Source organism: Nakaseomyces bracarensis (genome assembly GCF_045282275.1).
Source record: "Nakaseomyces bracarensis strain CBM3 chromosome Unknown Scaff12_0, whole genome shotgun sequence".
Classification (NCBI taxonomy): Eukaryota; Fungi; Ascomycota; class Saccharomycetes; order Saccharomycetales; family Saccharomycetaceae; genus Nakaseomyces; species Nakaseomyces bracarensis.
Window position 1 is genome coordinate 540,358 of NW_027263958.1, and position 23,581 is coordinate 563,938.

Sequence of the window (23,581 nt, forward strand, 5' to 3'; positions counted from 1 at the left end):
ATGTTTGTTTCGCCACCTCCTGCAACAACAACAAAGCAGGTGTTTCCGACTAAGCTGTCGAAACGGCTTACGGCCATACCAGAAAACAACTCAGTGAGTTGCTCGCTCGATACCCATAGTAGTGAAATGGATGTGGATATGGATGATCACGATGGACAGAAACCTAGAAATGATTTCGTGAGTGCTCCTCCTGAGTACGCTGACCGTGCCAGGCTAGAGATTAGGAAGAGGTTACTTCCGAATGGGTCAACAGTACCAGGGAGTGGTGCTCCGTCTATTGCGAGTCATAGCTCTAGTAACAAATACTTACATCGTCGTGTTGGGAGTAAGTCACATTCCAGTTTGAGTGACAGCCAGAGTATGTTCTCTGACAACGCATCGTCATACCAGTCAAGTATATTCTCACAGCCTTCAACTGTTTTCTCGCAGAGCACTGCTGGCACTAGTGGTAGTACACACGACTTCATGTTCCCACCACCAACCAAGATAGTTACTCAACTCTCATTAGAAGACGCTCTACCAAAAAACTTCTACGATATGTACTCTCCTGAGATTTTGACAGATCCTACAAATCTACTCTGTAATGGACGCCCAAAATTCACAAAGAGAGAGCTATTAGATTGGGACCTGAATGATATTAGATCTCTGCTGATTGTAGAGAAACTTAGACCAGAATGGGGCTCCCAACTACCTGAGGTCATTACTTCGAATCCAAACTTGCCTAAGTTCAGGCTTATATTACTGCCCTTAAATGCTTGCGATGAAACTATAATACAAACATTGGTAAACTCCGACCTTTATCTAGAAGCAAGTCTGGATTTTGAGTTTAAGTTAACCAGTGCAAAGTATACTGTTGCAGCAGCAAGAAAAAGACACGAGCAATTACTTGGCTATCATGAGGATATCATGCAGCTAACAAAACCTGAGTGGAGAAACATAATTGAAAATTATCTGCTCAATATTGCCGTAGAAGCACAATGTAGATCGGATTTCAAGCAGAGATGTTCAGAATTCAAGAAATGGAAGCTACAGCAGGCAAACTTAAAAAGACCTGATATGCCACCTCCAAGCATGGTGCCTGTCAACAACACTAAGTCTTCCGGTAGTCTTCTCAAAAGGGCTCTAATGAAAAATTTACAGTTAAAGAATTTGAAGAATGAAAACACCCAAGATCCTTCGATGGCTGGTCCAACGAATGGTTTAATCAACGGTAAAGTTTCATTAACTAAGGAGGAAAAAGCTCAGATATGGACTCAGTGCCAATCACAAGTCTATCAAAGGCTAGGTCTGGACTGGAAACCAGATTCTATGCAATAGACGAGTATATTAAATTTATGACTATATCAATTCGTTATAACAGTTTCTCAGAAAACGGAACATATAACTTACCATAACTTACCTACCCCCTACTTCCCTATTCGGAAATAATAGGAAATTTCAAATGAGATGGGTATCGGATGCCCCATACTGAGCTCTTTTCTTTCGTTGTACTTACTAACAAAAACATCCTAATTTGTTTTGTTTTTCTAAATTTTCTTTTATTTTTCAGCTAAAAAAAACTAAAAAGAAAATAAACCACTGGCATTTAAAAATCAAGATTAATTAGCAATCATAATACTTTAATCCAATTTATTAGAATTTTAAACGAAAAAAATATTATGGAATTATTTTAATATACTAATCAGTAGTAAGGTGACTTACTAGAAATATAAGAAGGAAAATATACAGAAAAAAGCACCTTACTCCATTTTATAGATCAAAAAAAAGAATGTTATTGTTCTCATCATTTTAGTTCCCGTTTTTTTTTGTTATCAAAGTTCCTGTTTATATTTAGTATAATTTTATTTATTCTTTTGATAATAATAATAAATTAGTAATTGCTTTCCGTAATAGCATTTTTGTTCTTCTTTCTTTTAGTCTTGTGTCCATAACAATATATAATTAGTAGAAATATATTATAATATAGGTATATTATAATATTAGTTTACCATAATTACATTATATTTTAATTATCATCAAATGTACCTTTATACTAAAAGAACGTGATCGGTAGCTGAAAAAGCTCGAAATTTTATAAATTTTCATATAAAGAACTCATCAGTATGTAATTTGATCATTATTATAATACTCATAAGTGAATGGTCATCATCAGAGTAACTTTACTAGAAGCTATAGTTGGAATTGTTGCTTATTAGAACACAGTAAAACTATAATACTTAAGAATATGAGTGGAATTGAGGATAAGAAAGACCCGGCCTCTATGCTAGCTGAACTGAAGCTTGATAAAGATGAAGAAAAGTCTACTAGTACTAAAAGTGAAGAACCAATGAATTTGACATCAGAACCTTCTAAGCAGGACAATGCTACTCCAGATTCAGAAGAGAAGAAGGACTCTGTAGAGGAAAAGAAAGAGGCTGTGGAGGGAAAAAAGGACGGTGAGAAGAAAGAAGAAAGGGCCAATGATGACACTAATTTGATAAAATCCGAATATGAAGTTAAGGTTAACCTTTCCGACCTTCAAGCCGACCCTAATTCTCCTTTATATAGTGTCAAGTCTTTTGATGAATTAGGATTAGAGCCTGAACTATTGAAGGGTGTTTACGCCATGAAATTTCAAAAACCTTCAAAGATTCAGGAAAGGGCTTTGCCACTACTTTTATCTAACCCGCCAAAGAACATGATTGCCCAATCCCAATCTGGTACTGGTAAAACGGCTGCTTTTTCTTTGACAATGTTATCTAGGGTTGACTTATCACTTGGTAATGTGCCACAGGCCATCTGTTTGGCACCTTCAAGAGAATTGGCCAGACAAACTCTAGAAGTTATTCAAGAAATGGGTAAATTTACTAAGATCACTACTCAGCTTATTGTTCCAGATTCCTTTGAAAAGAACACCCAAATCAATGCTAATATTATTGTAGGTACTCCCGGTACGTTACTGGATTTGATCCGTAGAAAGCTGATACAATTGAAGGATGTCAAGATTTTCGTTTTGGATGAAGCTGATAATATGTTAGACAAACAAGGTCTTGGTGATCAATGTATCCGTGTCAAGAAGTGTTTACCAAAATCTGCCCAATTGGTTTTGTTTAGTGCAACTTTTGCTGACGCTGTTAAGGCGTATGCTCATAAGATTATTCCTAACGCAAACACTCTAGAATTACAAAGAAACGAAGTGAACGTTAAAGCTATTAAGCAGCTATATATGGACTGTGACAGTGAAGCACACAAATACGAAGTTTTATGCGAACTTTATGGTCTGCTAACTATTGGTTCATCTATTATATTCGTTGCTAAAAAGGATACTGCTAATGTCTTATATGGTAAATTAAAGCACGAAGGTCACCAAGTTTCTATTCTGCATAGTGATTTGAGAAGTGAAGAAAGAGATAGATTAATCGATGACTTTAGAGATGGTAGATCAAAGGTCCTTATCACAACTAATGTCCTGGCTCGTGGTATTGATATCCCTTCAGTTTCCATGGTTGTCAACTACGATCTCCCAACTCTACAAAATGGTCAACCAGATTATGCAACATATGTTCACAGAATTGGTAGAACCGGTAGATTCGGTAGAACCGGTGTTGCCATCTCTTTTGTTCATGATAAGAAATCTTACAACGTTTTATCCGCAATCAAGGACTACTTCAAGGATATCGAGCTAACTCGTGTCCCTACCGATGACTGGGACGAAGTTGAGGATATTGTTAAAAAGGTTCTAAAGCAATAATAAACGCCTCATCCAATTATCATAGATTATCATTAAAAACCTCTAACCAGAAGGTAAACCTTTTAGTCATTTAAAAACAACAACAACTAATGAAGTATAAAGATAAATATTAATTTTGGAAACAACTTTATAAATTGTCGGAAATAATTTGTAATATATACAGAAACTAATAGAAATAATTTGATTGTGAGTTCTCTACCATCTAAAAAATTTCAGTTTTTATTTTAGATATCTATTGGAATAGGCCCTTTCCCCAATCTTCATATTTTTATATTATTTTTTATTTTTCTATTTTATTAGACTTTTTTAAACCTATCTACATTGCACAGCTAAATGTAATATATTCACAATTGTGGGGCTAGCATGTCCATTAGTGGGGATTGAATGAATGCAACACCACCGATGAAAAATGCACTGTTTAGTGCGATAGTGTAAAGTGGTGATTCCTTGAACTTTTGAAATCTAGACTTTGGAGCAGCTGGAGCAGCTGGAGCAGCAGCTGGCATACCGAACATAGCAGCAGAAGACATATTGTATTTATTTGTTTTATTGTAGTCTGTCGTATTTGCTTAGGCTTCGAAAATAACTTTAGACTCAACATTTTAATATGCTATGCCCATTGAAATCACAAAGCTCTCACTCTCTTCCCGGCCAAAAACGAAAATTGATGGAACTGAGGGGTTCTCAACCTCGTAAAACATGATACAATTATCTAGAAATATATATATATATAGGGAATGTTAGTTAACTCAAGAACCTATCTTTTTGGTAGAATTGTATAGAGATATAGTAATGACCAGTTTAGTCATAATTAGTTAGTTTTATGATGTATAGCCTGATCTCCATTATTAGTTTATAGTAGGGTGGGTTGGGTATAAGATTAAAAATACGCTAGCAAGTTACTAATAATAATGAAAACTTCTGCTGTTTGGTGTATTTAAAAGTAATAGAACCATTTAATTTATTGATAATTGGAACAAAAAAGAAGAAAAAAAGAAGAAATAATAATAAAAGTCAGCATATATATCTATAAAAAAATTGCATTTTACCCTTTTAATCCTGCAACAATAAGAAAAGGGCAACATAATTATGCATTGCCCCAGCATGATAATAATAACGTTAATGAAAATCGTGAAAAAAAGTAAATTGTAATAAGCAATGTATATTAAAAACAGAAAACCCTCATTGAGCAAAATTAATGAGAAACAAAAAACGTAAAAAAAAAAGAAAATTTGATTGAAAGTGTTTATGTGCTCTTTGTCCTGCTTGAGCTTTCAACTTTTCCAAACGTACCCATAACATGTCTAGCTATCCAGACCCCAAGGTCATAAACAATGAAAAGCTTGCCTAACCCAGTTAAGTTTGCATCAAAAATCGATGAGGTCCTCGATTTCTCCTGTCGTTGATAATTCCGTACCTCGTCCTTCCTTTCCGAATTATCACTCCGCCTCTTCCTATAACTCAACATCTTAACAGTATAGTCAACTATTCGATAGAGGTAGAGGAAGAGGTCAAACCCATATATCCCCAAAAATGGGATCAGAAGCAGCGTCACAGCAACGTAGCAACTGTACTGCACCACAGTTACCAGCACCGAGAACACATACAGTAACGACTCCAAACCCATCATTCCTTAGTTTATATTTATTTACCCAACAACTAGTCTTAGTTTTAAGAGCAGTGGTACTGTTTTATATATGTTCGAAGTGCTCTCCAATGTTTTATTTTTATTTTTTGGATTCTAATTCTTTTTCTTCTTGGCTGAATATTAGATAAAGTAATTTCCCAAATATCCTTTCCTCAATAATAAAGTCAAATATAACAACTTTGTAAGTTGTCACCAAGTATAATATTGAATAATACCCTTTTTTGAGTACAATGTTGCTTTAATGGCTCCTTACTAAGAATATAAAATGCAACAAGAGAAAAAAAAAAAGAACTGAAGCTTTAAAAAAAAGAGCATGCTCGGTGATTATTTTTTTATATCCGACTCATCGCAAAGAGCAAGAGAAGGTATATAGTGAAATACAATAGAATAGAGAGAAGAGAGACTTGATATGATAGCAACGAAGGAAGATTGAACTGACCTTCAGTTACTTCTCCATCGCTCTATCTCTCTGTATGAGAATATAGATGTTCTTTTAATATGTAAAGGGGGAAACTGCATTATATGCCGGTGTGAATACATCTAACAAAATAATACAAACTTGTGCTAGAACATTATTCAGAATATTTTGAGGAAGATAAGAAGATCACTACTATAAAAACAAAACTAGATAGAACAGAACAATAACAACAAAAATAAAATAAAATTATTAATTAAATACATTAGTAGTCAATGTGAAATGAAACAGGAAGGGAAAAAAAAAAAAGGTAGTAACATAGCGGAAAAGAATTCATATGAAGAACATTTTTATCGATTTATATCATTATAATAATTTTTTTTTTTAACAATCATACAGCTTCTATTCATTGTGCACCTACAACACTTAACTCTAATGTCCACACTCTTCTGATATGTAATTTTACAGGGACCTTAACCTTGTTCAAGCCTTGGAGGGGATCACCTGATTCAGGTACCTGTAGTTCTATAATGCCTTTTTCTTCATTGATCCATCTTCCATAAATCTCTATCTCTAGTTCTATTTTCTCTTCGCCCCACCAACACTTACGCGCAGGCTTCCTCCAGAAGAGCAGTAACTTTGCGTTGATATCTGGGCGCGGTACGAGGTCATACAGTTTTGGTTCACTCTTAGCCAAGTTATTTTTCGACGAGTTTGACTTGCTGCGAACATTGCCAGCAAATGTAGAGAATCTAGATTTCTTCTTATCTCTAGGTGTTGAAGTACCTATTGTACTCTCGGAGTCCTGTCTTGATAATGGGGTGGGTGAATTTCTATTACTTCCTGGTAATTGAGTGTGCCTAACACTAGATTTATTATTAACATTGTGCCCAGCTAGTGAGATAGAGGAATTATTTGCAGAGGAGTTGTTAGACATTGTAGCTGCTATCTCTGTTTCCCACTTTTTCCTAGCTTCTAAGTATGTCTCTCTAAATTCCTTTGTACTCTCATTAGCTAGTCTACAAAGTGATAATGAGCTGATGACAGTTTTGCCAGCTTCTTGCGTTCTATTTCCCCACGTTGAGGCTTTAGAAAACCCAGAGGAGCACAGCATATCCATCAAATGTTGTTCAGCGGGACCCAACAATTTCTCATCCTTGTTCTTCCCAGAGTGCTCCTTTGTGGACTTCAACCTGTTAGAAGAGAACAGACCATCAAATATATACTGGTTGGAGGTCAAATGACTGCCTGCAGCTAATTTAACCTGTGTCATGTAGTGCTGTAGTAGATCATCGTTGATCTGCTCATCCTGCGATACAAACTTGAACTCCTGCATGGGCACGCAGTAGTAGTCTAAATCCTCCCTCAGCACAATGATCGCAGGCTTTAAATGCAGGAGATCTTGTTCTTGTGAATGGGCGCTGCGATCAGAAAAACCAAAGAACTCTCGCGTGGAATTCATGAACCCACCGGACTGCTTATCACCAAAAAACTGCTCTACAGGGTACTTCACTAGATCATCATACGCCTGCGTGTACACCTCCATAATATACTCGAAACACTCTGGAGGGAAATTCATAATATACACTTCGTCTTCGGGTGTCAAGTTAGTGATCACTTGGCCAGCACGGTCCAGAAAAACCCCCGACGGGAAAAGACACAACAAAAGAGACTCTGGCAACGACATCAACTGGTCTCTCGTGATAAAATAATGACTTTCCTGGATATTCAGATGTATCAGAGAATTACCATACTCATCGCCTCCGTCATCATAGTACTCCTCATACCCATGATCGACATTCAGAACCGCAGACTCCGGACTCACCTGAGTAATAATATTCTCCATCTTCTACTTCTTCTTTGAACTTCTTCTACTTTAAACTTCTTCTCCTTCTTCTACCTAGCTGCTTCTAACACCTTTGAGTAAACTGGTATCTCTTTAGCTCTATAATAGGATAATTCCACTCCCCTTGTTGTATTTCTTCTCTTAAAATTAAGTATTCCTTATCTTCTACAATAACAACCCAAACAAGTTTTGTTGTGGATCTTTTGAGAAGGTTTTCTAAATAGATTTGTATTGTTCTTATTACTTTATGCTTTAGAATACAATTCCCATCAACAGTCAAATCATATCCCAATTCATACCTCCCTTCTCCTTTTTCCCTTTCTAAATTCTTTCAAAGAGAAATTTAATTTTTTTTTTTCAACGGACAAAAGAAAAAATTTTCTCGTTACCCGGGTTATACTGCATTGTTTTATTGTTATTATATCATGTTGTATTATTATATTATATTATATTATATTATATTATATTTATTGTATTATTGTATTTTGTATTATTGTATTATTGTATTATTGTATTATTGTATTATTGTATTATTGTATTATTGTATTATTGTATTATTATATTCTATTTTAACACTTTATTTGACAAACTATAATACCTTTTATCATATTAAACATAGTGGAGCAGTGAGTCAAATATGAATTGGTATTTTCTTAAAGATCTAAGAAGTCTTAATTTATCCACAACAGTTGTAAAAATAGACGGGATCTCATTGCCGAATTAACTTTATACCAAGCTCCTTCTAACTATGATGATGACAATATTACCACAGAAATACACTCTTCTTACTGAATAATTCAATTGATCCCAACTAAACATCAAATTATACTACATTCTAGTGGGAATATATAAAATAAATGCGTATTTCTGTGTTTGATACTATTATAATAATAAGCATCGCGCTATAAAATAATAATATAATAGTAACATTACAACATTACAACAATACAACAATACAATATAGCAATATAATATTATACTACAATACAATAATTTAATAATCTAATATAATAAATACAATAGTACAATGTATTATAATATAATATAATATAATATAATAATACAACATGATAATACAACATAATATAATATAATATAATATAATATAATATAATATAATATAATATAATACAATACAATAATATAATATAATATAATATAATATAATATAATATAATACCATACAATAATATAATATAATATAATATAATTTAGTATAATATAATATAATACAATAATTCATTGAACTTATACCTAATTGCGTATACAATGATATCCATTTGAGTTGAAAATTTTTTTTTGCTCATCGCAACTTTGCACTATTTAAAAAAGGACCCATCTCAGTTTTATTAATATTAAACAAATAATTGCTTAAGACATTAGGGATCAACAGAAGCACCTTTTATCGCATGACATTATATTTTGAAGGTTCAGATTGTTTGTCATATGGTATATGTTGTTTTTTATCTCCAATAACAATAGAAAGAAAGGAAACAAAAAAAAAAGAAAAATGATGTTATCTTTATCTTTATCTACATTATCTGATCTCCATTTAAAACTCTTGGAAGGGGGAGCTTGCCTAACAATAGACATGTTCATTTTTCCTTGAGATTAATGGATTAGTGAAGTCATTATATTATTACTGATTCTTTTTTTCCTTTTCCTTTTTTTTTATATTTATCTTGTAATGTATAGATGGGATTGCAAAATTAGCTATATATTGTATATCTAGTCTTCATCACTATTGATTAGAAATTCGTCCTCACTTTCATTGGTTGTTTTCTTTGCATTGACCTTAGTTGGTGTAGCTTCCAAAGGTTCTGGTGGTAATGGTTGCCACTTCCTCTTGGTTTTTTCCTTCTCTTTGTCTGGAGTGTCGATGAGAGCGTTGTTTTGAGCCACTAGTTTCTCTTTCTTACTCTCCTGTGGTTTCACTTCTTCGTTTTCTTTACTTCTAGTAGGCAATTGTGGAGGAACTTCGTCGTCATCATCGTCGTTAAAGTCATCATCGTCATCATGCATACTAATACCACGTTCATCATCTTCGTCATTAACACTTGCTCCGAAAGAGTTAAATCTATGTCTAGCGTTTAATCTGTGTTCATCTCCTCTACGGTATCCAGGTTCATGTACTCCTCTTCTTTGCTGAACCTCCTGTTGTTGAACATAGGTACCGTATTGTTCATCTAAATCTCTACCATGAGCATCATCTCTATAATAGGCCCCATCATTGTCTAAATCATTCTCACCAATAAAATTCTTTTTCACACCATTGAACCAGGAACCAACTTTTGTTGCAGTCTCCTGTAGGGAACCCTTCGCCCTAGCAGTGATCTCAGGAAGATCCTTCTCAACAAATTGCGACCACGAATCATCCTCTTCACCATCAAAGTGATCAGTTCCATATTGTCTTCTTTCATGACCCCTGCTGTTGTTATGTGGACGAGATTTGCGTCTTCTGTTATATTGCTCATCCAATTGGCGAGCTAACATCTCGTCATGCTCTAATTGTGTTTGTTTCCTTCTTGGTGGAAGAGACGGTGTCTCCTTGAGTGGTTGACTTGGTAATTCGATGTCCTTCCCGGACTCCGGGTCAGATAGGAATAAAAGAGCATTGAAAGCAGGATCTAAGGCGCCTTGTGATGCTATTATCACTGCCTTGATATATTTCTCTTCCATATTGGGAAATGCGTCCTGCAGTTCCTTAAGTAATGGATTCTGATCCTCTTTTAAGGCCTCGGGTGCAGGCAAAGAATTCTCAGATAGCTTTGAACCAGCTTCTGCTGCTGGCAAATCCTTACCTTCGGCAGAATCCTTCACGTTTTCGGAAACCGCGTGCTCATCATCTTGCACTGTACCCTCAGAAACCCCTTCTTCCTTCTTTAAACTCTCAATCTCTTCCTTATCAGCTTTAACATTATCCTTCTCGGCTTCTTTGATATCTTTCGTGTGGGTAGCCTCCTCTTTAACCGGTTCAGTAGCTTCAGCTAAGCCCTCCGACTTTTTGTTACTTTTCTTACCCATGTCTTCTTTTTAGTGTCAATTCAGTCTCGATATTGAACCTCTCTTTGAATATATTCTAATACTAATACCAATTGACTCGTTACTAAAAAATGGGTCATGTTATTTAAATGTCGATCAGTATCGCTCACCCCTCCTTCTGCCTTTGGTCGCACTTAGTCACCACCTAACCTAAATAACTCTACACGGTAGATATATCTGATGGTTCGTTGAATATTATAATTATTATATTGTTATAATCATAGACCAAACTTAGATTAAATCAATATAACTACCTTACAATTATCTTATGGAGGTTCAGAAGAACATATCAAACTTATGGTAAAATAAATGCATGAACAATAATTTTCTAATAAATGCGAGCTGCCAGTCAAGCTTCCTATAGCACGTCAACTTGCTTATTAAATAAAATTGGCTAATGACGAGATGATTCTACTTTTATCATTTGTTTTTATCAGTTTATTATTATTTTAATTATTTTATTATTATACTATTATATTATTATATTACATTACAAACTATTTAATTTTCTTTTTTTTTTTTTAGATAATGTTCTTGGAAACAAAGAGAAGATCAATAATATTCAATAGAACATCTTATTTTTCATCATTAGGATCTTTTTTCTTCATTTTTATCCATGTTTTTCAATTATTTAGTTAAATCGATCAAATCAAGAAGAGAGCTATGATAAACAAAGCAATCCAATTAAATTTGTTCTTCGTGGCAGTACCGGTATAATCTTGCGATATAATATTACTTTGAGATGAAATATGGCTTTGAGCTGATGCTGGATTTGAAGTGCTCATAGAAGATGTCTTGCCCCCATTGCTAGATGAAGTACCTGACAACATTGTTATATCTCTTGAAGTAGTTGCCTCTTCACCCCTTCCTTCTGTATTTGAGTTTGATAATGACGTCATTTCGGCCTCATTTTCACTAGACACCTTTGGAATAATAGTAGATACAGATCTAGAACTCAAACTATTATGTATACTAGAGGTCACTGGAATAACAGTTGGCTTACCCTCGCTGTCAGTAGTGCTGACATAGTGCACAGAGTCGGTCTCGACGCTGCCGTCTGGCTTGGTCACAACTGTAGTGTAGTCGCTGGTCTGTTCGCCTGCACTTGTGATCTTGGAGGTCACCGGAATAACAGTTGGCTTACCCTCGCTGTCAGTAGTGCTGACATAGTGCACAGAGTCGGTCTCAACACTGCCGTCGGAGTGTGTCACAACGGTGGTGTAGTCGCTGGTCTGTTCGCCTGCACTTGTGATCTTGGAGGTCACTGGAACAACAGTTGGCTTACCCTCGCTGTTAGTAGTGCTGACATAGTGCACAGAGTCGGTCTCAACACTGCCGTCGGAGTGTGTCACAACGGTGGTGTAGTCGCTGGTCTGTTCGCCTGCACCTGTGATCTTGGAGGTCACTGGAACAACAGTTGGCTTACCCTCGCTGTTAGTAGTGCTGACATAGTGCACAGAGTCAGTCTCAACACTGCCGTCGGAGTGTGTCACAACGGTGGTGTAGTCGCTGGTCTGTTCGCCTGCACCTGTGATCTTGGAGGTCACTGGAACAACAGTTGGCTTACCCTCGCTGTTAGTAGTGCTGACATAGTGCACAGAGTCAGTCTCAACACTGCCGTCGGAGTGTGTCACAACGGTGGTGTAGTCGCTGGTCTGATTACCAGTGGTCGAGGAACCTATAACACTCGATGGGATGGTAGAGGTTTGATAGGTACTGCTAGAAGTTATTTCAGATGGCAGATAAACTGCATTGGCATCAATCATGAATCTAGATTGCACAACATGGCTGTCGGTGATGATCTCTCCGTGCTCATCTGTGGTGATGAAGTACGAGATCACATCTGTCTCAACATAGGCCTCCTCGGCGTTGGTCGTCGCAGTGGTCGCCACGGCTGGAGGACTGTACACACTGCTGTTGCTGGCAGTCACAAATCCACCATACGAGTTCGTTGTCATCCAGTAGCTGACTACAACATACTCAGTCACATTGTTGCCCAGGTCAACTATCTCCGTCGTGTTAGGAGGTGGAGGATTCAAAGATGTATGTTGTTCTTCTGCATCAATCATAAATCTAGATTGCACAACATGGCTGTCGGTGATGATCTCTCCGTGCTCATCTGTGGTGATGAAGTACGAGATCACATCTGTCTCAACATAGGCCTCCTCGGCGTTGGTCGTCGCAGTGGTCGTCACGGCTGGAGGACTGTACACACTGCTGTTGCTGGCAGTCACAAATCCACCATACGAGTTCGTTGTCATCCAGTAGCTGACTACAACATACTCAGTCACATTGTTGCCCAGGTCAACTATCTCCGTCGTGTTAGGAGGTGGAGGATTCAAAGATGTATGTTGCGCGTCAGTATCGACCATAAATCCAGACTTCACAACATGGCTGTCGGTGATGATCTCTCCGTGCTCATCTGTGGTGATGAAGTACGAGATCACATCTGTCTCAACATAGGCCTCCTCGGCGTTGGTCGTCGCAGTGGTCGTCACGGCTGGAGGACTGTACACACTGCTGTTGCTGGCAGTCACAAATCCACCATACGAGTTCGTTGTCATCCAGTAGCTGACTACAACATACTCAGTCACATTGTTGCCCAGGTCAACTATCTCCGTCGTGTTAGGAGGTGGAGGATTCAAAGATGTATGTTGCGCGTCAGTATCGACCATAAATCCAGACTTCACAACATGGCTGTCGGTGATGATCTCTCCGTGCTCATCTGTGGTGATGAAGTACGAGATCACATCTGTCTCAACATAGGCCTCCTCGGCGTTGGTCGTCGCAGTGGTCGTCACGGCTGGAGGACTGTACACACTGCTGTTGCTGGCAGTCACAAATCCACCATACGAGTTCGTTGTCATCCAGTAGCTGACTACAACATACTCAGTCACATTGTTGCCCAGGTCAACTATCTCCGTCGTGTTAGGAGGTGGAGGATTCAAAGATGTATGTTGCGCGTCAGTATCGACCATAAATCCAGACTTCACAACATGGCTGTCGGTGATGATCTCTCCGTGCTCATCTGTGGTGATGAAGTACGAGATCACATCTGTCTCAACATAGGCCTCCTCGGCGTTGGTCGTCGCAGTGGTCGTCACGGCTGGAGGACTGTACACACTGCTGTTGCTGGCAGTCACAAATCCACCATACGAGTTCGTTGTCATCCAGTAGCTGACTACAACATACTCAGTCACATTGTTGCCCAGGTCAACTATCTCCGTCGTGTTAGGAGGTGGAGGATTCAAAGATGTATGTTGCGCGTCAGTATCGACCATAAATCCAGACTTCACAACATGGCTGTCGGTGATGATCTCTCCGTGCTCATCTGTGGTGATGAAGTACGAGATCACATCTGTCTCAACATAGGCCTCCTCGGCGTTGGTCGTCGCAGTGGTCGTCACGGCTGGAGGACTGTACACACTGCTGTTGCTGGCAGTCACAAATCCACCATACGAGTTCGTTGTCATCCAGTAGCTGACTACAACATACTCAGTCACATTGTTGCCCAGGTCAACTATCTCCGTCGTGTTAGGAGGTGGAGGATTCAAAGATGTATGTTGCGCGTCAGTATCGACCATAAATCCAGACTTCACAACATGGCTGTCGGTGATGATCTCTCCGTGCTCATCTGTGGTGATGAAGTACGAGATCACATCTGTCTCAACATAGGCCTCCTCGGCGTTGGTCGTCGCAGTGGTCGTCACGGCTGGAGGACTGTACACACTGCTGTTGCTGGCAGTCACAAATCCACCATACGAGTTCGTTGTCATCCAGTAGCTGACTACAACATACTCAGTCACATTGTTGCCCAGGTCAACTATCTCCGTCGTGTTAGGAGGTGGAGGATTCAAAGATGTATGTTGCGCGTCAGTATCGACCATAAATCCAGACTTCACAACATGGCTGTCGGTGATGATCTCTCCGTGCTCATCTGTGGTGATGAAGTACGAGATCACATCTGTCTCAACATAGGCCTCCTCGGCGTTGGTCGTCGCAGTGGTCGTCACGGCTGGAGGACTGTACACACTGCTGTTGCTGGCAGTCACAAATCCACCATACGAGTTCGTTGTCATCCAGTAGCTGACTACAACATACTCAGTCACATTGTTGCCCAGGTCAACTATCTCCGTCGTGTTAGGAGGTGGAGGATTCAAAGATGTATGTTGCGCGTCAGTATCGACCATAAATCCAGACTTCACAACATGGCTGTCGGTGATGATCTCTCCGTGCTTGCATCTGTGGTGATGAAGTACGAGATCACATCTGTCTCAACATAGGCCTCCTCGGCGTTGGTCGTCGCAGTGGTCGTCACGGCTGGAGGACTGTACACACTGCTGTTGCTGGCAGTCACAAATCCACCATACGAGTTCGTTGTCATCCAGTAGCTGACTACAACATACTCAGTCACATTGTTGCCCAGGTCAACTATCTCCGTCGTGTTAGGAGGTGGAGGATTCAAAGATGTATGTTGCGCGTCAGTATCGACCATAAATCCAGACTTCACAACATGGCTGTCGGTGATGATCTCTCCGTGCTCATCTGTGGTGATGAAGTACGAGATCACATCTGTCTCAACATAGGCCTCCTCGGCGTTGGTCGTCGCAGTGGTCGTCACGGCTGGAGGACTGTACACACTGCTGTTGCTGGCAGTCACAAATCCACCATACGAGTTCGTTGTCATCCAGTAGCTGACTACAACATACTCAGTCACATTGTTGCCCAGGTCAACTATCCCGTCGTGTTAGGAGGTGGAGGATTTAAAGATGTATGTTGCGCGTCAGTATCGACCATAAATCCAGACTTCACAACATGGCTGTCGGTGATGATCTCTCCGTGCTCATCTGTGGTGATGAAGTACGAGATCACATCTGTCTCAACATAGGCCTCCTCGGCGTTGGTCGTCGCAGTGGTCGTCACGGCTGGAGGACTGTACACACTGCTGTTGCTGGCAGTCACAAATCCACCATACGAGTTCGTTGTCATCCAGTAGCTGACTACAACATACTCAGTCACATTGTTGCCCAGGTCAACTATCTCCGTCGTGTTAGGAGGTGGAGGATTCAAAGATGTATGTTGCGCGTCAGTATCGACCATAAATCCAGACTTCACAACATGGCTGTCGGTGATGATCTCTCCGTGCTCATCTGTGGTGATGAAGTACGAGATCACATCTGTCTCAACATAGGCCTCCTCGGCGTTGGTCGTCGCAGTGGTCGCCACGGCTGGAGGACTGTACACACTGCTGTTGCTGGCAGTCACAAATCCACCATACGAGTTCGTTGTCATCCAGTAGCTGACTACAACATATTCAGTCACATTGTTGCCCAGGTCAACTATCTCCGTCGTGTTAGGAGGTGGAGGATTCAAAGATGTATGTTGCGCGTCAGTATCGACCATAAATCCAGACTTCACAACATGGCTGTCGGTGATGATCTCTCCGTGCTCATCTGTGGTGATGAAGTACGAGATCACATCTGTCTCAACATAGGCCTCCTCGGCGTTGGTCGTCGCAGTGGTCGTCACGGCTGGAGGACTGTACACACTGCTGTTGCTGGCAGTCACAAATCCACCATACGAGTTCGTTGTCATCCAGTAGCTGACTACAACATACTCAGTCACATTGTTGCCCAGGTCAACTATCTCCGTCGTGTTAGGAGGTGGAGGATTCAAAGATGTATGTTGCGCGTCAGTATCGACCATAAATCCAGACTTCACAACATGGCTGTCGGTGATGATCTCTCCGTGCTCATCTGTGGTGATGAAGTACGAGATCACATCTGTCTCAACATAGGCCTCCTCGGCGTTGGTCGTCGCAGTGGTCGTCACGGCTGGAGGACTGTACACACTGCTGTTGCTGGCAGTCACAAATCCACCATACGAGTTCGTTGTCATCCAGTAGCTGACTACAACATACTCAGTCACATTGTTGCCCAGGTCAACTATCTCCGTCGTGTTAGGAGGTGGAGGATTCAAAGATGTATGTTGCGCGTCAGTATCGACCATAAATCCAGACTTCACAACATGGCTGTCGGTGATGATCTCTCCGTGCTCATCTGTGGTGATGAAGTACGAGATCACATCTGTCTCAACATAGGCCTCCTCGGCGTTGGTCGTCGCAGTGGTCGTCACGGCTGGAGGACTGTACACACTGCTGTTGCTGGCAGTCACAAATCCACCATACGAGTTCGTTGTCATCCAGTAGCTGACTACAACATACTCAGTCACATTGTTGCCCAGGTCAACTATCTCCGTCGTGTTAGGAGGTGGAGGATTCAAAGATGTATGTTGCGCGTCAGTATCGACCATAAATCCAGACTTCACAACATGGCTGTCGGTGATGATCTCTCCGTGCTCATCTGTGGTGATGAAGTACGAGATCACATCTGTCTCAACATAGGCCTCCTCGGCGTTGGTCGTCGCAGTGGTCGTCACGGCTGGAGGACTGTACACACTGCTGTTGCTGGCAGTCACAAATCCACCATACGAGTTCGTTGTCATCCAGTAGCTGACTACAACATACTCAGTCACATTGTTGCCCAGGTCAACTATCTCCGTCGTGTTAGGAGGTGGAGGATTCAAAGATGTATGTTGCGCGTCAGTATCGACCATAAATCCAGACTTCACAACATGGCTGTCGGTGATGATCTCTCCGTGCTCATCTGTGGTGATGAAGTACGAGATCACATCTGTCTCAACATAGGCCTCCTCGGCGTTGGTCGTCGCAGTGGTCGTCACGGCTGGAGGACTGTACACGCTGCTGTTGCTGGCTGTGTACACTTCCCGATTGTCACTGCTTGTGAGCCAGTAGCTGATCACCTCGTATTCCGTCACTCCGTCACCACGGTCAATCTTCACTGTCGTGGCTGAAGGGGCTGGATCGTACGACGTGGACGCATTCACAACTGTGCTGCCAGTCACGATCTCCCCAGCACTGTCGACTGTAACGAAGTACGACACAACTGTGTGGAAGTGCTCGTGCTCGCTCTCCGTATCAATCGTCGTCACGGCTGGAGGACTGTACACGCTGCTGTTGCTGGCTGTGTACACTTCCCCATTGTCACTGCTTGTGAGCCAGTAGCTGATCACCTCGTATTCCGTCACTCCGTCACCACGGTCAATCTTCACTGTCGTGGCTGAAGGGGCTGGATCGTACGACGTGGACGCATTCACAACTGTGCTGCCAGTCACGATCTCCCCAGCACTGTCGACTGTAACGAAGTACGACACAACTGTGTGGAAGTGCTCGTGCTCGCTCTCCGTATCAATCGTCGTCACGGCTGGAGGACTGTACACGCTGCTGTTGCTGGCTGTGTACACTTCCCCATTGTCACTGCTTGTGAGCCAGTAGCTGATCACCTCGTATTCCGTCACTCCGTCACCACGGTCAATCTTCACTGTCGTGGCTGAAGGGGCTGGATCGTACGACGTGGACGCATTCACAACTGTGCTGCCAGTCACGATCTCCCCAGCACTGTCGACTGTAACGAAGTACGACACAACTGTGTGGAAGTGCTCGTGCTCGCTCTCCGTATCAATCGTCGTCACGGCTGGAGGACTGTACACGCTGCTGTTGCTGGCTGTGTACACTTCCCCATTGTCACTGCTTGTGAGCCAGTAGCTGATCACCTCGTATTCCGTCACTCCGTCACCACGGTCAATCTTCACTGTCGTGGCTGAAGGGGCTGGATCGTACGACGTGGACGCATTCACAACTGTGCTGCCAGTCACGATCTCCCCAGCACTGTCGACTGTAACGAAGTACGACACAACTGTGTGGAAGTGCTCGTGCTCGCTCTCCGTATCAATCGTCGTCACGGCTGGAGGACTGTACACGCTGCTGTTGCTGGCTGTGTACACTTCCCCATTGTCACTGCTTGTGAGCCAGTAGCTGATCACCTCGTATTCCGTCACTCCGTCACCACGGTCAATCTTCACTGTCGTGGCTGAAGGGGCTGGATCGTACGACGTGGACGCATTCACAACTGTGCTGCCAGTCACGATCTCCCCAGCACTGTCGACTGTAACGAAGTACGACACAACTGTGTGGAAGTGCTCGTGCTCGCTCTCCGTATCAATCGTCGTCACGGCTGGAGGACTGTACACGCTGCTGTTGCTGGCTGTGTACACTTCCCCATTGTCACTGCTTGTGAGCCAGTAGCTGATCACCTCGTATTCCGTCACTCCGTCACCACGGTCAATCTTCACTGTCGTGGCTGAAGGGGCTGGATCGTACGACGTGGACGCATTCACAACTGTGCTGCCAGTCACGATCTCCCCAGCACTGTCGACTGTAACGAAGTACGACACAACTGTGTGGAAGTGCTCGTGCTCGCTCTCCGTATCAATCGTCGTCACGGCTGGAGGACTGTACACGCTGCTGTTGCTGGCTGTGTACACTTCCCCATTGTCACTGCTTGTGAGCCAGTAGCTGATCACCTCGTATTCCGTCACTCCGTCACCACGGTCAATCTTCACTGTCGTGGCTGAAGGGGCTGGATCGTACGACGTGGACGCATTCACAACTGTGCTGCCAGTCACGATCTCCCCAGCACTGTCGACTGTAACGAAGTACGACACAACTGTGTGGAAGTGCTCGTGCTCGCTCTCCGTATCAATCGTCGTCACGGCTGGAGGACTGTACACGCTGCTGTTGCTGGCTGTGTACACTTCCCCATTGTCACTGCTTGTGAGCCAGTAGCTGATCACCTCGTATTCCGTCACTCCGTCACCACGGTCAATCTTCACTGTCGTGGCTGAAGGGGCTGGATCGTACGACGTGGACGCATTCACAACTGTGCTGCCAGTCACGATCTCCCCAGCACTGTCGACTGTAACGAAGTACGACACAACTGTGTGGAAGTGCTCGTGCTCGCTCTCCGTATCAATCGTCGTCACGGCTGGAGGACTGTACACGCTGCTGTTGCTGGCTGTGTACACTTCCCCATTGTCACTGCTTGTGAGCCAGTAGCTGATCACCTCGTATTCCGTCACTCCGTCACCACGGTCAATCTTCACTGTCGTGGCTGAAGGGGCTGGATCGTACGACGTGGACGCATTCACAACTGTGCTGCCAGTCACGATCTCCCCAGCACTGTCGACTGTAACGAAGTACGACACAACTGTGTGGAAGTGCTCGTGCTCGCTCTCCGTATCAATCGTCGTCACGGCTGGAGGACTGTAGGTCACAGTAGTTGATGTCGTATATTCCCCACCTTGATCATTGGTGGTGGTGTAATAAGAATACACGACATATTCAGTCACACCTTCATCGTTTACAATACTGGTGGAAATATTTGGGAGTGGTGGGACCACAGTACTAGTTGTGGTCAACGTGATTGGATGTTTTTGGTCATCCTTTGTCGAAATGTACGACACGACAATCTCGTGCTCAATGCCTTTGTCAGTTACGTACGTAGTATAAGGCTTTGCCAATGGTGGGATAGTAGTCCCTACGTAAACAAGAAGATTGGCATTTATATTGACCTTTTCTATAGGAGATGGTATAACAGACGACCCTGCCTGCAGAAAAGATCCTGCATCAAAGTTAGTCCCAATGTTAAGGTTGTAGGTATTGCCACCGGATTTCACAATTAATACACCAGCTACATCGTCGTAGTCGATACTATCAATAGATTCTGTGAACCCTAATACTCCATTGGGTGAACCGTAATCCTCCAGGGTCAAGTTAACTTCTTTGTTACCTTTTTTACTGTTGAAAAATATCCAACCATCATTATATTTTATAGTCTGGTCGCCGATACCGTAGACACCTGGGTTGTCGAACCATAGAAACCCTTGATCCGATAAGTCGATGGTACCTGTACCTTGGAAATTGTTGCTCGCTATGGCAATCTGAGAACCACTGGTGAGTTTTAATAGATTATTGTTAACAAATGTGCCGCTTCCCCACGAAAAGTAATTTAAATGATTAAGAGATATTGTACCCTCATTTATGAAAGACCCTGAGGCCTTTAATGAGAAAACATCATAAAAGGGGTTAAAGTACTGAGGAGTAGAGCTAATTGTAATGGTACCTTTGTTGATGAAATCATCGACAATGAACCTGTAGGAAGGTACAACATTACCATTATTGACTACTTTCAAGGTACCATCGGTACCCACAGTGACAGAACCCGAGGTAACATTGAAATAAGTTTGTTCGGTACTACCTGAAGGAACTTCAAAATCCAAGGTACCGTCAACATTTAAACCCTTCTCAAACAACGCACCAACGCCGTTTATCCCAAGAGTAATACCACTATTCACGTTAACCTCTTCGGTAAAATCTTGATCACCATTTAGAGTCTCATCACTTGAGATAGTTTGACCCAATACTAGGGACAGTAAAAATAACAACAAGTTAATATGTACAAACATTTGTTGCTATATTTGGTTAGTGGTTTTTGTTGTATTTTTTTTTGTTTAAAAAATATCAAAAACAAATTTCACAAAATAAAAAAAAAAAATTTAGGAAGATAATACTTTTTTGCTTTATTTTAATTCTTAATTTAATATTGTTCTATTGTCTATGATTATTTTATAATTATTTTTGATTATAATTATTTTGATATTTTGATATTATGATCTGTTGTTAATTATGTTATCTATTTTTTAATCAAAGAAAATGGAAAATGGGAAAGAATAAAAACACCATAGCAATCTAACATGTTACTTTTATAAAAGATCAATAACCACAAAATAAAACAAAAAAACTGAGGGGGGATGGGATTGGATGTGATAAGAATGGAATGTTACTTCAAGAATAAAAAAAATATCTCGTAGTAATAAGAAAGAAAAAAAAGCAAAAAAAAAAAATAAAAAGAGTAAATGTAGTACTACATGCACTTCCCTCTCTTCGTATTCTAAATTGTTATGTCATATATTCTTAAAGGCATTTTTTTATTTTATTGTTATACTCATTAATTTTCACTGGACTGTTATTTCCACTTTATTGTTATTATCCCAAAGCTAAGTCTCTACTTCTAGCAAAGAAATTTTTCACTTAGCATAAATAATTAAAGACAAGAAAGAACGGGAAGAAAAGAAAAAAAAAAAAGAAACCAGTCCCTGTCAACTGACTAAATCACTCCACACCACCAATCCCATTCTCTCGCTACCACACTACTGGGCCCAGTGTATGGCTGTTGCGGGACTGCCGCTCTCCCCTCCAAGCAAACTCTCTCTCGGCAACATGAAAAGAAATAAAAAAAGAAATTAAATAAATATTTAAAAAAAAAGAGATTTGCGCGACATGGAAATTTGTTGGTATTTGCCGAAGAGGGAAATTTTTTTTTTTAAGAACAATCAACAACACTATCACGTTATGCTGCATACATTTCAATGCCGTCAGTTTTTCTAGCAAATTATCTACGACATCTTCTGTACATATAAGTTTTCTGTGATTTTCCCTTTTTCGGTGCTGCAGATATCTGTCAGGCGATACAGAGAATTACAGGCAATTCCACGGATTAAAGAACTGTGTTTGATAGTACCCAGATTACTAATAACAGACAAAAAAACTTTAACAAAAAAAACAAAAACAACGCACACAAAACAAGCAGACCCCGTCACACAAACCCGTTTGTCTAGGTAACGAAAGGAGCAACAACAATAACAAAATCAAAAACAAAACAAAAACAAATATCGACCCCCTCCTCTATAATACAGTGAAAATGCTGTAGAAGATCTTCCGTACCAACCCTAATTAACGTGCGGTATAGTGCTTTTAAGCTACGGAAATAAGCTAGGGTCAGTCGTAGCCCCCTTTTATTTTTTTTGTTCTTTCTTTCCTGCCAATTACCATGATTACCTCTTTTAACAAAGAAAAAAAAGAAAATTCCTTTGGGATTTTCCTCTTCTCTACGATGTCTTCTGTACCTCAGCTTCGTGGAAAGTAATCGAGCTTCATTTTTTTTTTCCTTCTTCTGGACAGGGCGCAAATCCTCCTCTCCCACAAAAAGAAATAAGAATCCTGATTTTCATGTCTTTGTTACCTTTCCCGAGTTCTCCCGTCTTTCATTTCTCTTTCTTCCATACCACCGAATAAGAACCAACAAGATAGCCTCCGAGAACAATTCAGAAAGTGCTTTACTGGCTTTGCTTAAGTTTCTGAGAAAAAGTGTCACATGGCGAGCAAGATTTTTCTGCCGCGCGTTCGCTACCTAAGGCAACGAAATTCAAGTGTGGCTATATCGATCCTATCTTTTTCAAAGAAACTTGTTTTATTTTATTTTATTTTATTTTATTTATTATTACTTAAAAATTTTATATATCGTTATTTTATTATACACAGAAGAACAATGGTTCTAAACATTATACTTTTTGTCTTCGTTATTTTTTTTTTCTATTTTTATTGTCTTGGTTATTTTTTTTTTTTTTTTTTAATTTTTTTTGTTAACTAAACGTAAAAATGGATCAAATCAAGAAAAGACTTATGATAACCAAAGTAACCCAATTGAAATTGATCTTCGAGGCTGTACCTGCATAATCTTGCGATATTATATTACTTTGGGTACCTTGACTTTTAGATGCTCTCGGGTTAGAAGTACTCATAGTGGATGTCTTGTCTCCATTGTAAGATAAAGTACCCGACAACATAGTTGTCCCTCTTGAATCACTTTGTATATCTGAATCTATTCCTTGTGATATACCAGAACTAGAAATTGGTGCCAGTTGAGATTGCATCACATTGGAAACCGTTGTAGAGACGGTAGATATGGATTTAGTGCTAATACCATTATTTATATTTGACGTTACTGGAACAACAGTTGGTTTGCCCTCGCTGTCAGTAGTGCTGACATAGTGCACAGAGTCAGTCTCAACACTGCCGTCGGAGTGTGTCACTACAGTGGTGTAGTCGCTGGTGTTTTCACCCTCGATCTTGGAAGTAATTGG

At 40.7% G+C, this 23,581-nt stretch overlaps 11 protein-coding genes across 11 annotated transcripts; 3 read left to right on the forward strand and 8 right to left on the reverse strand.

Annotated features, from left to right (window-relative positions):
* STD1 (Std1p) lies at nucleotides 1-1,317 on the forward strand (the record flags this gene model as incomplete). Its single annotated transcript, XM_071053829.1, has 1 exon — nucleotides 1-1,317. The coding sequence occupies one exon, from the start codon at nucleotides 1-3 to the stop codon at nucleotides 1,315-1,317; it is 1,317 nt and encodes a 438-aa protein (XP_070910241.1).
* Nucleotides 1,318-2,224: 907 nt separating this feature from the next.
* On the forward strand, nucleotides 2,225-3,730 carry DBP5 (ATP-dependent RNA helicase DBP5; the record flags this gene model as incomplete). Its single annotated transcript, XM_071053830.1, has 1 exon — nucleotides 2,225-3,730. One exon carries the CDS (start codon nucleotides 2,225-2,227, stop codon nucleotides 3,728-3,730), a length of 1,506 nt encoding a protein of 501 aa, XP_070910242.1.
* Nucleotides 3,731-4,074: 344 nt separating this feature from the next.
* Nucleotides 4,075-4,260, reverse strand: TOM6 (Tom6p; the record flags this gene model as incomplete). The annotated part of the gene is made up of 1 exon (XM_071053831.1): nucleotides 4,075-4,260. One exon carries the CDS (start codon nucleotides 4,258-4,260, stop codon nucleotides 4,075-4,077), a length of 186 nt encoding a protein of 61 aa, XP_070910243.1.
* A 716-nt stretch (nucleotides 4,261-4,976) lies between these two features.
* IRC23 (Irc23p) lies at nucleotides 4,977-5,357 on the reverse strand (the record flags this gene model as incomplete). The annotated part of the gene is made up of 1 exon (XM_071053832.1): nucleotides 4,977-5,357. One exon carries the CDS (start codon nucleotides 5,355-5,357, stop codon nucleotides 4,977-4,979), a length of 381 nt encoding a protein of 126 aa, XP_070910244.1.
* An 842-nt stretch (nucleotides 5,358-6,199) lies between these two features.
* On the reverse strand, nucleotides 6,200-7,639 carry WHI2 (Whi2p; the record flags this gene model as incomplete). The annotated part of the gene is made up of 1 exon (XM_071053833.1): nucleotides 6,200-7,639. One exon carries the CDS (start codon nucleotides 7,637-7,639, stop codon nucleotides 6,200-6,202), a length of 1,440 nt encoding a protein of 479 aa, XP_070910245.1.
* Nucleotides 7,640-8,064: 425 nt separating this feature from the next.
* Nucleotides 8,065-8,280, forward strand: RNJ42_03670 (uncharacterized protein; the record flags this gene model as incomplete). Its single annotated transcript, XM_071053834.1, has 1 exon — nucleotides 8,065-8,280. The coding sequence occupies one exon, from the start codon at nucleotides 8,065-8,067 to the stop codon at nucleotides 8,278-8,280; it is 216 nt and encodes a 71-aa protein (XP_070910246.1).
* Nucleotides 8,281-9,367: 1,087 nt separating this feature from the next.
* Nucleotides 9,368-10,663, reverse strand: CUE5 (ubiquitin-binding protein CUE5; the record flags this gene model as incomplete). Its single annotated transcript, XM_071053835.1, has 1 exon — nucleotides 9,368-10,663. The coding sequence occupies one exon, from the start codon at nucleotides 10,661-10,663 to the stop codon at nucleotides 9,368-9,370; it is 1,296 nt and encodes a 431-aa protein (XP_070910247.1).
* Nucleotides 10,664-11,325: 662 nt separating this feature from the next.
* RNJ42_03672 (uncharacterized protein) lies at nucleotides 11,326-11,580 on the reverse strand (the record flags this gene model as incomplete). Its single annotated transcript, XM_071053836.1, has 1 exon — nucleotides 11,326-11,580. One exon carries the CDS (start codon nucleotides 11,578-11,580, stop codon nucleotides 11,326-11,328), a length of 255 nt encoding a protein of 84 aa, XP_070910248.1.
* A 3,302-nt stretch (nucleotides 11,581-14,882) lies between these two features.
* On the reverse strand, nucleotides 14,883-15,368 carry RNJ42_03673 (uncharacterized protein; the record flags this gene model as incomplete). The annotated part of the gene is made up of 1 exon (XM_071053837.1): nucleotides 14,883-15,368. The coding sequence occupies one exon, from the start codon at nucleotides 15,366-15,368 to the stop codon at nucleotides 14,883-14,885; it is 486 nt and encodes a 161-aa protein (XP_070910249.1).
* Nucleotides 15,369-15,415: 47 nt separating this feature from the next.
* Nucleotides 15,416-21,064, reverse strand: RNJ42_03674 (uncharacterized protein; the record flags this gene model as incomplete). The annotated part of the gene is made up of 1 exon (XM_071053838.1): nucleotides 15,416-21,064. One exon carries the CDS (start codon nucleotides 21,062-21,064, stop codon nucleotides 15,416-15,418), a length of 5,649 nt encoding a protein of 1,882 aa, XP_070910250.1.
* Nucleotides 21,065-23,101: 2,037 nt separating this feature from the next.
* Nucleotides 23,102-23,371, reverse strand: RNJ42_03675 (uncharacterized protein; the record flags this gene model as incomplete). The annotated part of the gene is made up of 1 exon (XM_071053839.1): nucleotides 23,102-23,371. One exon carries the CDS (start codon nucleotides 23,369-23,371, stop codon nucleotides 23,102-23,104), a length of 270 nt encoding a protein of 89 aa, XP_070910251.1.
* Between the last annotated feature and the right edge of the window lie 210 nt (nucleotides 23,372-23,581).